This window comes from Electrona antarctica (genome assembly GCF_951216825.1).
Source record: "Electrona antarctica genome assembly, chromosome: 3".
NCBI classification, from domain to species: domain Eukaryota; kingdom Metazoa; phylum Chordata; class Actinopteri; order Myctophiformes; family Myctophidae; genus Electrona; species Electrona antarctica.
This window is the reverse complement of record NC_136808.1, coordinates 9428511-9443068: the sequence shown is the minus strand read 5'-3', so window position 1 is coordinate 9443068 and position 14558 is coordinate 9428511. Positions and strand designations below refer to the sequence as shown.

The following is a 14558-nucleotide window of genomic DNA, read 5'->3' as shown; positions in this document are numbered from 1 at the left end:
TACTAGACTAGTTGTGTATGTACAGTACAGTATGGCGGAGCGGTTGCTGAAAACCACGAGAGGCTCCCTGACCCACTGAGCAACCCAGAGAGAGACACTTGTTCCCCTCCCACGATAACGGCCTCATGTGGACACCGATGGTGCCACGAGTCCGACGGGCAAACGATTTGCATCGCTATAGACTAGAGACCAGCTACTGCAGGGAGAAGCAGTGGGTCTCCATTTGCATCATTATATAAGGAGTTCTTAACTGGACAGAAGGAAAAGTGCACCATGTCATATAGTCCTATATATATACAGTATATATACAGTTGTGAAAAAGGCCAGCTTAATCCTTGACACAATTACCGACCTCAGGTCAAGCTAGAACAACTGGTTGGTAGAGGGAATATTTTAGCAATATTATACGAGAGGGGGTGGTTTAAAGTCATTAATGCACGTCTGTGATTCTGCAGGAGTTCCGAAAGCAACACAGAAGTGCATTATTGACGTTAAACCACCCCCTCAAGTGTAATATTGCAATTATACAACAGTTACGATAATTGCTAAAAAAAACTTTTTTAATGACAACTACGACCACAAATGTCCCTAGAAACTCGCTAGCCTAGCCAACGAGTCTGCTGCACTGCTGCAACAGAGCAGCTGATTTATTTGTTTTGATTAGGTGTTCCATCATGCTCGTTTGTAATATTAGTTAGCCTATCCTCTTTGTTGTCTCCACCAGGCCGAAGGCATGGGGAGAGAGTATGTTTTGCACTCTGTCCGTGTGTGTGTGTGTGTGTGTGTGTGTGCGTCCGTCCGTCCTTCCTTCCTTCCGTCCGTCCGTCTGTTACCAGCTAATCTCCGGCACCGTTGGCCCGATCCATGCCAAACTTTGCACACACACTCCCTGGATGCCAACGACGAACCTCTGCCCCAAATATTCCTCAACGGCCTGTTATAGCGCCACCATGAGGCCGATTTAGGCAAAACACATTTCTGTAGATTACTCGTACACATTTTATCCATACATCACACAATTCGGTATACACTATCTCCATAGTCATGTGATCAACACGGATCTGCACCATTTCCCATCTTCCTTCCTGATTGGCTAAGATTCGCTTCCAAAGCTCACATGATTGGTCCGTTTCGAACAAAATGCCACAAATCACAAACACAGTGTGCAATTTCCGTGAAATTATACACGCACATTTCCACTAGGCTGAGGACGACATGACACAATTTATTTTCCAAACCAGCCTCATGGTGGCGCTATAACAGGGCAATTCCTGTTTTTACCTATAACTGCATCGTTCTGTGTACAACTTTGTATGCGCACTCCCTAGAGGCATGGAAAAACATTTTTCCTGCATCCCTCCACATCTGCCGGTTATAGCGCCACCATGAGGGCGATTTCTGCAAAACACATTGTTTATATTAGTCGCACAGATTTCATCCAAATCTCATGCAAATCGGTATACATGATCTCTGTAGTCATGTGATCAAGACGAGTCTTTTTGATTTCTCAGATTCTACACTGATTGGCTAAGATTGCCTTCCAAAGTCTTCAGGAGTGGCCCGTTTTGTACAAAATGCTGCACATGTCCTGCTCATCCAGAATTCTATCCTCAGAGATGCTATGAGTGATCTGACTCTGCATTTCCTCAACACAATGAAGAAAATTGTTGCAAAAAACAAACAAACATGTTTATATCACTCCTAAACATTTTGCCAAACATCACACACACTCCTATCCTCCTGGTGGAGACCTGTGCCCAGAAGGGCACTTTTTCTAGTTGTTTGTGATCTTGTTTATCTTTATCCAAGGCGCTTTACAGAGATTGTGCATTACATTCACCCATTCACACACACATTCACACACTGATGGCAGCGGAAACCATGCAAGGCACAAACTAGCACATCGGGAGCAATTAGGGGTTCAGTGTCTTGCTCAAGGACACTGGGGAGCCCCGGTTCGAACTGGCAACCTCATGGTTACCATCCAGCCACTCTACCCCTGAGCCACCGCTGCCCCTGTACTTTCTGTATATTTCAGAAGCACATGCTTTCTGTACCACTTGAAGGCCATCAGTAAAAACTCATTGCTCAAATATTTGTTCTTGACGACTTGACCAACTGGAGCTTCCAAACCAGCACTACACGATAACTGTAGTCATTCACACATTACAGAATGACATCAGAACCAGAGAGCAGGCTCTGCAGGTCCGAACCAGAACCAGAGCTCTGCAGGTCAGAGCATCACAGAACCAGAGCTCTGCAGGTCAGAGCATCACAGAACCAGAGCTCTGCAGGTCAGAACCAGAGCTCTGCAGGTCAGAACCAAAGCTCTGCAGGTCAGAACCCATCACAGAGCATCACAGAACCAGAGCAGCGAGGAGGACAGACAGAGAAGAGAAGCTTTTGAAGGAAAGAGAAGGAAGTCCTCAATGTAAATTTAACTCGGAACAAATGGAATAAATTTACATTGCGGTATTTGAACGGCCCGGTGGCTTTGGTACCGCACGGGGGTCAGCCAGTGACACTCACCGGAATGCGGGCGCTCGGCTCTCTCCGGCTCCGATGACGACGGCGCCGGTCGAAAAGGGGCGTGGTCGGCTCCGGTCGGCGAGAGCCCCGATTGGCTAGCGGGTGTTCCTTGGGCGGTGGCAGCAGAGTCCGTCTCCTTACTTCCTCCCGCCGCGGCCCCGATCACAGTGCAGGTCTGGAAGAGAGACGAAGGTGAGGTTATGGTAGTGTGTCCGTAATTACAATTGGACATGAGGTTGAACGGTGACTCCTGGTACTTCCACACGGCGACGCCGCAGAGGTTAATAGTGATTGAATTTAACCCATTTAGGCCTGACGTCGAAATTTAAAAAATGTCTTCAAAATCCTGGCAGTTTTCTGAAAAACCATATGTTTCTGTATCAGTGGTGCTCAATATTTCATGTCAAGGACCCCAAAAATTATATGTAATATGCCTCCGGGGCCCCCATCTGAAAATATGTTGTTCCAGAGACCTCCCCAGAAGCAAAGATTTGAGTTAAATTGTTCACTATGTAATAATATATATTCAAAGATTTGAGGCACATTTTCACGATTTTTCAAAAATAGCAGACCTACAAGTTCATAGCGTGGCACTCGCGCTATGAGCTATGAGCTTGTAGATCTGCTATTTTTCAATAGCTAAAGTATAACATAATGCTATAAATCCCAAAAGGCGTCCCCGCCCAGAATGGGTTAATAGGATTACTGCCAGCGCCTCATTGCTCCTCTCAAGACAGGACTATCGATCCTGCAACAAGCCATTGAAGGCCTTACGGGAAGTCAGCAGTAGCTATATATAAAACAGAAAATCTACCCACTGGAAGTCTCAAGGCCCCAAAACACATAATCGAACTCAAATGGAAAATAATAAAGCCGGAGGTGATTGCCTGAAAATACAATAACTAACTGCTGATGTGCATGGGGCCGGTCTCTGGTGGGTGGAAGCATATTTAGCTGCTGTCACAACCCTCAGATGTGATGCTATAAAAAGTCACACTAAAGGGGATTCAGCCGTGGGTAAAAAATAAACCCGTCCCTTCTGTGAACTGACAGAGCCATGAAACAGATAGACGGAGATAATAAGAAAGAGAGAGAGAGAGAGAGAGAGCAAGAGAGAGAGAGAGAGAGAGAGAGAGAGAGAGAGAGAGAGACAGAGAGAGAGAGAGAGAGAGAGAGAGAGAGAGAGAGAGAGAGAGGGGGGCAGCCCAGGCCTGCTTGGATGTGAGGGATGAGCATTTAAGACAGAGAGACAGGGAGAGAGAGAGAGAGAGAGAGAGAGAGAGAGAGAGAGAGCGTTCAGAGTCTGACCATGAAAAAAAGAGGGATGAACAGAAGGAGGCTGTCAGTGAGGGGATAGAGAGAGAGAGAGAGAGAGAGATGGTTTCGAGAAAACGTAAAAGAGTGTGTGCTGCTCCCTCCATACTGCTGAGCGGCAGAGACAGGCAGGCAGAGAGAGAGAGAGAGGGAGAGAGAGAGAGAGAGAGAGAGAGAGAGAGAGAGAGGCGCGGCGCGTCTCAAGACAGAAAGGCACCCTGGGCTTATGAAATATACATAGAGTAGATGCTCCCTCAGCTGGAGACAGAGACATGGAGCAGAGCCAGGGCTCTGAAGGACTGTGACAACACTAAATACGCAATGCTAAAAATAAAACACAAAAGGCACTTCTATAATGACAGAGGGAGAGCAGCGCTCACGTGTGTCCGTCCCTCTGTGCAGGCGTGCCTGCGCGCCTGCCTGGACACTCGCCACATACGTGCACAACAACACATGCAGCAAACGGTTGTGCACGGCGCGATGATAAATGCACGTGTTTTCGACAGTTGCTGCCAAACCCACAGCCGTGGCTGTGGTTTAGCAGAGAACACCACGGCGGAGGGGGGGCTCATTCAGTGTGTTTGTCGGCTGTTGGCCTAAAGTAAATATGCACCTGGCTGGTCACGGAGTGTTTGCATGGAAGTCCCCTTTCCTTCAACTGCCGCTGTCAGCCGTGCCCACCTGCCGTGACACCCGTCTCCTAAAAACAAACGTACCACTATTATTTTGTCTGGTTAGAGGACTACGGAAAACTAGAATTTTGCTTTAGGAAAGGTATTTTTGCTTTAGCAGACTTTTTATGCAAAGCATGGGAAAAAAGGTACACTTATGCAATAGTGAAGCAATGATTTGTATTTGATTTGTTTGATTTGTTTGTCATATAAGTCCATGTGGGCTGGGCACCTCGGGTGCATGACACATAAATAAAGAATATATCTATCTATTCTATACCTTTCCAATAAAAGCGTAGTTTTGCTGATTTCTAAAATACTGACTAAATATAAATGTGAGTGTGCTGTCGAGAGACTATTTAGCGTCTTGTATACCTTGTTATCCCACGGGGAAATTCTATTCTCATCTCAGGCTACGAGATCTCGCTTTTATTGGGACGGTATTATTCTTCCGGTTTGAGGGAAAGGAAGTTCGGGTTTAGAGGGTTCCGGCCTGATGACTACAAAACAATGACTACAACGTGACGTAACAATATCATCCTGATGACTACAAACCAATGACTACAACGTGACCATATCATCCTGATGACTACAAACCAATGACTACAACGTGACGTAACCATATCATCCTGATGACTACAAACCAATGACTACAACGTGACGTAACGATAGCATCCTGATGACTACAAACCAATGACTACAACGTGACGTAACGATATCATCCTGATGACTACAAACCAATGACTACAACGTGACGTAACCATATCATCCTGATGACTACAAACCAATGACTACAACGTGACATAAGATATCATCCTGATGACTACAAACCAATGAATAAAACGTTGCAAACCCGAAATCCGTAAAGGAATGCTGCCCAGTTTAGTATAATGGCCGGTAGTCTCGCGTTACCAGAAATCCTCTAAGCATAATATAGCTTGTTGCTTAGCAGAAAAGGAAATACAAAAATAAGCTCTAAAGATATTTTAAAATATATTTTCGTGAACGTAAATGGCAGCTTCCTTGCTCGGATTTGGGGAGGTGTAGTTCCAGACTCTATAGCATTCGGAGATTGTGGAATAGTTGGGAATAAATGGCCGGTAACAGTTAACAGGAAGTGGATGGTAATGGGTCAAAGGAACAGGAAACGGTTGGTAATTTGTACACAGCAACAGGAAGTGGAACAACACTGTGAAGCGGAACGGCCTCAAAGGATCACAACACATTAGACCTATAGAAGACCTGTGTGTGTGTGTGTGTGTGTGTGTGTGTGCGTGTGTGTGTGTGTGTGCGTGCGTGTGCGTGCGTGTGCGTGTGTGTGTGTGTGTGTGTATATGTGTTGCGGGGGAGGGGAGGGGGAGACAATCACCACCACTTTAAGAGGCTGACAGGCGAGAAATTGGTTGAAACGGGCTAATGACTGGAGGGAGTGAGACCATCTCGATCGACAACCGCAACCACACACACACACACACACACACGCATGCACGTGCGGGCGGGCGTGCGTGTGTGCGTGTGTGCAGGGTGCAGACCCTGACCCCCTGGACTCATTATCACTTCCTCTCACACACATGTGGAGGTGGGGGAGGGGTTTGTGCTCAGCTCACACATACATGTATATGCATCATTTATATGGCTCTCACTCGCACACACACACACACACACACACACACACACACACACACACACACACACACACACACACACACACACACACACACACACACACACACACACACACACACACACACACACACACACACACACACACACACACACACACTTAACAAATGGAGACCTAACCCCTTGCCTCACCAGGGACAAGCGCTTTCATCACGGCACCACACTGACAGGTGCAGGTCAGCGCCTCATGGATTCACTGAGAAGGAGAATATGGCACTGCGTGCGTGTGTGCGTGCCTGCCTGCGTGCGTGCGTGCGTGCGTGCGTGCATATAAGGGCACATGTGCATGTCTTTGCATGTGGGTGGCTGTGTGCGTGATACCGCTGACAAAATACAGCTGACAAAATGGACAGGGAATGCGCTTTAGGATGTCAATACGTCAGTCAGCGGTGGTGAGGAACACGGTAATTACACGGTGGGCCATGCTGTGCTGCTGAAACATACTGTAAACATACTGTAAACATACTGTAAACGCATTGGGTGACAAGTTAAAGGACTACAACATGCATTTTAACCCATTTAGACCCGACACCAGATTCTACAACATCTCTTTTAAATCATGACAGTCTTCTGAAAAACCCCATGTTTTCTATGTCAGTGCTTCTCAGACTATTTCATGTCAAGGACCCCAACAATAATGTAATTGTCCGCCGACCCCCATCTGAAAATATGTTGTTCCAGGGACCCCCCAGAAGCAAAGATTTGAGTTAAAAACGTTCGCTCTGAAAGAAAATATATTCAAAGATTTGCGCCACGTTTTCACGATTTTCCCAAAAAAATAGCAGATCTACAAGCTCGTGGCACGGCACACGGTGCTCGGAAATTCTTTTGGAAATCTTGTTCTACTTTCTTTATTGTATGTTATTATATTTGTATATGCTTTATTGTATTGTTCTATACTGTGCTGAATAAAATCAAATACAATCAAATGCATTTAACATGTCTTGCATTTATCCATGAATAGTCTGCCATTCGGGAACTCATCATTACGTTAAATAAAGAAATCACACTTGTGTGAAGTGAGGGAGGGGCGCTCTTATATCATCATACATCATCATGCATCACAATCCGTGCCCAGCAGCCAATCAAATCATCACTACATGGTATACAAACACACAAAGCTGGCCAATCAAATCATCACTACATGGTACACACAAACACACAAAGCTGGCCAATCAAATCATCACTACATGGTATACAAACACACAAAGCTGGCCAATCAAATCATCACTACATGGTACACACAAACACACAAAGCTGGCCAATCAAATCATCACTACATGGTATACAAACACACAAAGATGGCCAATCAAATCATCACTACATGGTATACAAACACACAAAGCTGGCCAATCAAATCATCACTACATGGTACACACAAACACACAAAGCTGGCCAATCAAATCATCACTACATGGTATACAAACACACAAAGATGGCCAATCAAATCATCACTACATGGCACACACAAACACACAAAGCTGGCCAATCAAATCATCACTACATGGTATACAAACACACAAAGATGGCCAATCAAATCATCACTACATGGTATACAAACACACAAAGATGGCCAATCAAATCATCACTACATGGCACACACAAACACACAAAGCTGGGCATAAAGGAGGGGCTAGCGCCCTCAAACGCCACATTGTTTTTTAATGTCTCCGAAAAAGAAAAAAAAACACATTTCACCATGAACATTATAAGCTTCACTGACAATCTCCAATGAAGCTTGGAAGCGGCCCCTCAACGATGCCAATGGGTGACATTTCCTAAGAACAGACGCTGACATTTACAAGGGATTTCAGGATTTTTGATCCCTTGGTGTTTGAAGAGTTATTTGGCCACCCCGCGTTCGGTGTTGGGTCCCCTCAGCACCGAGGGGGGAATGGCAGCTGATGAGCCGTGGCTGAGCCCATGCCCTCCCCGGGGCCTTGCGGGGCCTTTATTCCACAGCCCGGCCCATTGTCAGTGACCCACGGTCTGACCGGGAGAGAGAGAGGGAGGGAGGAGAGACCCGATCTGCCTGCGCCATTGTTTCTTTTAAAAGAGAGGAGGTTCACGCGACGGATGCTGCGTTATTTACTTCTCCATGTGTGTGTGTGTGTGTGTGTGCGTGCGTGCGTGCGTGCGTGCGTGCGTGCGTGCGTGCGTGCGTGCGTGCGTGCGTGCGTGCGTGCGTGCGTGCGTGCGTGCGTGCGTGCGTGCGTGCGTGCGTGCGAGAGCAGTGGTTCTCAACCACTGGGGGTCCCCACATGATTTTGGGTTAGGGTTTCCAGGTGACAATTTAAGACATTTTTGATGTCTAAACAAAAAGAAGCAAAAAGACCATTGCTGCATATCATCAAACAATAAAAAATCACACCCGTGTGAAATGAGGGGTGCTCTCATCATCATCGTACATCATCATGACGTAAAATCTTGTCCATTCGGGACAATATTTATACTCCTTTCATTGTCAATGGCAAATATTGAGACGTGTGGGGACAAAAGCTGTGGAGGGGCTAGCGGCCCTAAAAATATGAAACTACTATTAAACTACATTCTGAGAGAGAGAGAGAGAGAGAGAGAGAGAGAGAGAGAGAGAGAGAGAGAGAGAGAGACCAGAGATGGAGAGAAGGTTGTTTAGTGGAGTGAGTTGACACAGACTGACATCTCTCTCCCACGGAGACCGAGCTAGAGAGAGAGAGCATGGCTCACTACGCCTTGTCCATCTATATCTCTCTATCGCTAGAGAGAGAGCCTCGCTCACTACGCCTTGTCCATCTATATCTCTCTATCGCTAGAGAGAGAGCTTCGCTCACTACGCCTTGTCCATCTATATCTCTCTAGCGCTCAGTCTCTCTCTCTCTCTCTCTCTCTCTCTCTCTCTCTCTCTCTCTCACCCTGTGGGCTCCCTGTCTTGCTCTTCCGGCCGGGTGAACTCAGCGGTTCGCTTCCCATATTAGACACAGCCGCTCTCACACATGCCGTCGCACACAACCTACAGATACAGTAAATGTATAGTACACGCACGCACGCACGCACGCACGCACGCACGCACGCACGCACGCACGCACGCACGCACGCACGCACGCACGCACGCACACATATATGGAGTTCTTTGTCAGGCATGCAAGTATGGAGTCTATGTAGATGTCAGAATGATGTCAGAACAGGCCAGCTCCATATATGGACACAGGGACCCATTTTTGTGGCGGTTCTGGACAACCGTGGGTCCGACCGACTCGACACCGGACACTGCACCCCCTGTGGTGGGGTGGAACGCTTGTGTCAAATTCAACACAGTCCGTGCTCAAACGGACATACACACAAAGCTGTGCATGTAGGAGGGGCTGGTGCCCCTCAAAAAGAAACCGTCATGATCATGTGAGGGATTTCCTTGAGGAGGCCGAGGTAGCAGCGTACAATACAGTAAAAAGACAAAGAGGTTTTGTACAGTAAAAACATAAAGCTTCGTACAGTACAGAAACATAAAGCTTCGTACAGTACAGAAACATAAAGCTTCGTACAGTAGAAACATAAAGCTTCGTACAGTAGAAACATAACGCTTTGTACAGTAGAAACATAAAGCTTCGTACAGTAGAAACATAACGCTTTGTACAGTAGAAACATAAAGCTTCGTACAGTAGAAACATAACGCTTTGTACAGTAGAAACATAAAGCTTCGTACAGTAGAAACATAACGCTTTGTACAGTAGAAACATAAAGCTTCGTACAGTAGAAACATAACGCTTTGTACAGTAGAAACATAAAGCTTCATACAGTAGAAACATAAAGCTTCATACAGTAGAAACATAAAGCTTCGTACAGTAGAAACATAATGCTTCGTACAGTAGAAACATAACGCTTCGTACAGTAGAAACATAGCATCGCACAGTATAGAAAAATAACGTACAGTAGAAACAGAGCTTTGGACACATCAATAAATCAAGAAGAAAGCACTTGTGTGTCAACATGTCCTTCACCTGGTGCTCCCACAACACAACACACTCAACCTGCTCACTCAGCCTTACATGTACAAGAAAAACACAGTGCGTACAGGGGGCAGGTCAGGCACACACACACACACACACACACACACACACACACACACACACACACACACACACACACACACACACAGGTAAAAATAGCCCCATACGTTGCGCGCCTGCGCACACACACACACACACACCACACACCACACACACACACACACACACACACACACACACACACACACACACACACACACACACACACACACACACGGGGCCAGTGGGCTGGAGTCCAGGGGGAACTGTAACAGGAAGAGGGTAAGTGCTATTGATTGACTCCTTCCTGAAAGGACGGACGCTGTCAGAGTGAAAACAACCTGACAGCTTGACCGTCTAGTCTGGCTGCTGTCAGCCTGGCCCTAACCTTACACGCACGCACGCACGCACGCACGCACGCACGCACGCACGCACGCACGCACGCACGCACGCACGCACGCACGCACGCACGCACGCACGCACGCACGCACGCACGCACGCACACCCTGACAGCTTGCCTGTCAGCCCGGCCCTATAACCTTATCCACCTGTTTGTGTGGGAATGTACTGGCGCTCCTTGTGTGCGTGTGCTTCACTTCCTCCAGCCAGGGTTGCCATGTCTGCTTATTATGAGGACCCTTTGGCTTGTTGTTCTGTAAAGTCGCTTGTAAAAATAAATTATTGGTTGTGTTTTTTTCGGCTTGTTTCTAAAGTGTACAGTAGAGTTGCTTATTTGGGCTTGCTTCCTAATGTTGTTTAAACCTGTAACACCCGGATATATTTCTACTTGCAAAAAAGAGATTTCAACCTTACTACTACTTTTTACTACTAGGACTTATCAGAGGAAATTATGTAAAAATAAATAAATAAAACGTTTTTTGCAAATTTCTTCACGTCAAGGAACCCCAGATGAATATGAAATTGTCCGCGGACAACCATCTGAAAATATTTTGTGCCATTTCTGTTCAAATGCTAAATATTTCAATTTAATTTCTCTTTTTTTTTAAAACAGATGTACAACCTCACAATGTTTTGCTGTGAACTTGTAGATCTGCTATTTTCATTTGTGCTTGTTTTCATATACCTGGCCACACGCGTGCGTGCGTGCGTGCGTGCGTGCGTGCGTGCGTGCGTGCGTGCGTGCGTGCGTGCGTGCGTGCGTGCGTGCGTGCGTGCGTGCGTGCGTGCGTGCGTGCGTGCGTGCGTGCGTGCGTGCGTGGGTGTTGTGACAGACAGGGGAGGGAGTGCAGTGCCCATATAAAAGACTCTGGGCAGCAGTGTGACATTATGAAGTGAAATCCCCTCTGCTTCCAGCTCCTGTAGCCTGGCATTTACAGAGAGAGAGAGAGACAGAGAGAGAGAGAGGGGGGGGGGGATGGATAGAGGATAGATAGTCAGGTACGAGGGATGGATGGATAATGACAGACAGACAGACAGACAGACAGACAGACAGACAGACAGACAGACAGACAGACAGACAGACAGACAGACAGACAGACAGACAGACAGACAGACAGACAGACAGACAGACAGACAGACAGACAGAATAAGTGTATTAAGTGTATTAAGTGTATTAAGTGTATTTATTGTCAAGCATATTTAGAAGTGTATTAAGTGTATTTATTGTCAAGCATATTTAGAAGAAGAAGGCTTACTGGTGGGAGTCTGTCCACGTTATAATGCACCATAGACCCCTGGGAGATGGAGTCTGTCTCCGTTACAAAGACAAACAAAGAATTAGAAAGTAGAAAAAAACGGCAGGTTTTTTGTAATTATTTGTTTGTTTGTTGTCATGATTTGCCACGACTCGAGTTGGCTTCGTACGACGCTTAAAAGGTCTTTAAATAAATACTTTTTGAAATGTCTATGGGAAAAATGCATTGGGATTCATTTCCTGGGCCTGGCGTCGGCATGAAAGGGGGCGGGACTGCGATGCTCTATAGACCCCTGGGAGATGGAGTCTATCCCCGTTACAATGCACTATAGACCCCTGGGAGATGGAGTCTATCCCTGTTACAATGCACTATAGACCCCTGGGAGATGGAGTCCGTCCGCGTTACAATGCACTATAGACCCCTGGGAGATGAATTGCTGAGGTGGAACACGTCGCCACACCCTACCATCAACTCCCAGTACTTCCCGCACGACTTGCCTCACCCAAGCTGTCCGGGATCGAACCCATGATGACCTTGTGGCCCAAAGGCGAGAGCTCTACCGACTGAGCTATACCCGGACACATGGTATTTACATACCAGGAAATATTTATCTGCTTTAAATCAATGGTAACCATTCAGAGCAGAAAAGTATAGAACTATAAAGATAATGAGTGTGTGTGCGTGAGTGTGCGTGCGTGTACAGTCCTGTACTAAGTAATGACAGTCCCCTCAGTATCTCTATATAGTCAAACATCAAAGCTTTATTTCAAAGCAGTGAGTGTATGCCTGGGTGAGACAGTAGCAATTATTCAACTTTAAGAGCTGTGCTCTATCAGGTACTACTAACACTGATGGCGGGGGAGGGGGGGTGTTTGCGGCCCCCCCGTCAAGACCGGTGACTCACTGCGACCAGTAAGTCACATTGACCGCAAGTTGAATTCTCTGTTGTATTCGCTCAATGCAGAGCAACGCAATTATAACGCTCTGAATGTGGACCGACTGATTGTGTGTGTGCGCCTGTGTATTCTGAGACGGCATGTCATGATGACAATGTTGCGCTGACTGGCTCCCTAGCTGTTAGTTGGGGTCGCAGTGACACAGTCACACATTCGCGTGCAGCGCGCATCAGCCCAAATACACAACCACTCAACAGTTACAGTAATGGAAAAATGAAGAAAAAGCTCAGTGTTCACTCAAAGTGTCATTCTCTGAACCACTCTCTGATGTAGAAGAAATATTAAACATAAGAATGTTTGACTGAACTGATGGACACACATGTTTGAAGGCAAAGAAAAAGAGGAAATGACAGCTAAAATAAAGCAAATCCCACTCTGAGTCTCAACCAATTACTGTATTAGGCTGGTGATTTGTCCATTATGTCCAAACAGCTGATGTGATGGAATACAAAATGCAGAGTGCATTTCCCTGTAGCAGTGGATGAGTCTCACTGACACCACTGTTGCTCATTTGCGTATGTGCACTCATGTACGGTTTGTACAGTGCACATACGCGTTCGCCCACACACACTCATGTACAGAGTGGTCTATTGAGACGTATGTCAGAGAAGACAAACATGACAACACAAGCTTTTGTGAGCGTCACCAACTATGCAGGCACACATTCACACACTCACATTCACACACTCACACATTCACACTCACACATGTACTCAACTCGCACATTCACACTCGCACATTCACATTCACACATTCACATGAAAAGTTGAATAGTCGACTATTCAACTAGTCGACTATTCAACTAGTCGACTATTCAACTAGTCGAGACTAGTTGAATAGTCGACTAGTTGAATAGTTAAATAGTCGACTATTCAACTAGTCGACTATTCAACTAGTCGGCTATTCAACTAGTCGAGACTAGTTGAATAGTCGACTAGTTGAATAGTTGAATAGTCGACTATTCAACTAGTCGACTATTCAACTAGTCGGCTATTCAACTAGTCGACTAGTAAATCCACTAGTCGACCTTGTTGGTACTAGTTGAATTGTCACATAATTTTATTTTCAAATTGTTTATTGTGTGTGTGTGTGTGTGTGTGTGTGTGTGTGTGTGTGTGTGTGTGTGTGTGTGTGTGTGTGTGTGTGTGTGTGTGTGTGTGTGCCTGCATAGTTGGTGACGCTCACAAAAGCTTGTGTTGTCATGTTTGTCTTCTCTGACATACGTCTCAATAGACCACTCTGTACATGAGTGTGTGTGGGCGAACGCATACGTGCACTGTACAAACCGTACATGAGTGTGTGTGGGCGAACGCATACGTGCACTGTACAAACCGTACATGAGTGTGTGTGGGCGAACGCGTACGTGCACTGTACAAACCGTACATGAGTGTGTGTGGGCGAACGCGTACGTGCACTGTACAAACCGTACATGAGTGTGTGTGGGCGAACGCGTACGTGCACTGTACAAACCGTACATGAGTGTGTGTGGGCGAACGCGTACGTACACTGTACACACAGTTTTGGGCAGTAATGAGTTACTAGTTACATATTACTGTAATATTATTACTTTTTCCAGTAATGAGTAAAGTATAAGGTATTACTCAAAACAATAATTTATACATATTTACTTTGTAAAAAATAGCACATATTACATACTCTGGATTTGTTGGCTACCGTTTGAAAACATTTTATTTAAAAGGTCAAGAGAGATTGCTCCTTTATTTTATC

The 14558-nt window shown here is 46.0% G+C and overlaps 1 protein-coding gene across 1 annotated transcript in view; it reads right to left on the bottom strand.

The window, feature by feature from the left end:
• The window catches only part of LOC306920656 (uncharacterized protein), a gene marked incomplete at its 3' end in the record, with an annotated part of 104310 nt that overhangs the window by 30463 nt on the left and 59289 nt on the right, over nucleotides 1-14558 (bottom strand). Inside the window, exon 2 of the mRNA XM_079497465.1 lies at nucleotides 2530-2704. Within this exon, the coding sequence (XP_079353591.1) occupies nucleotides 2530-2704 (175 nt within the window). The remainder of the gene's footprint in view (nucleotides 1-2529; nucleotides 2705-14558) is intronic.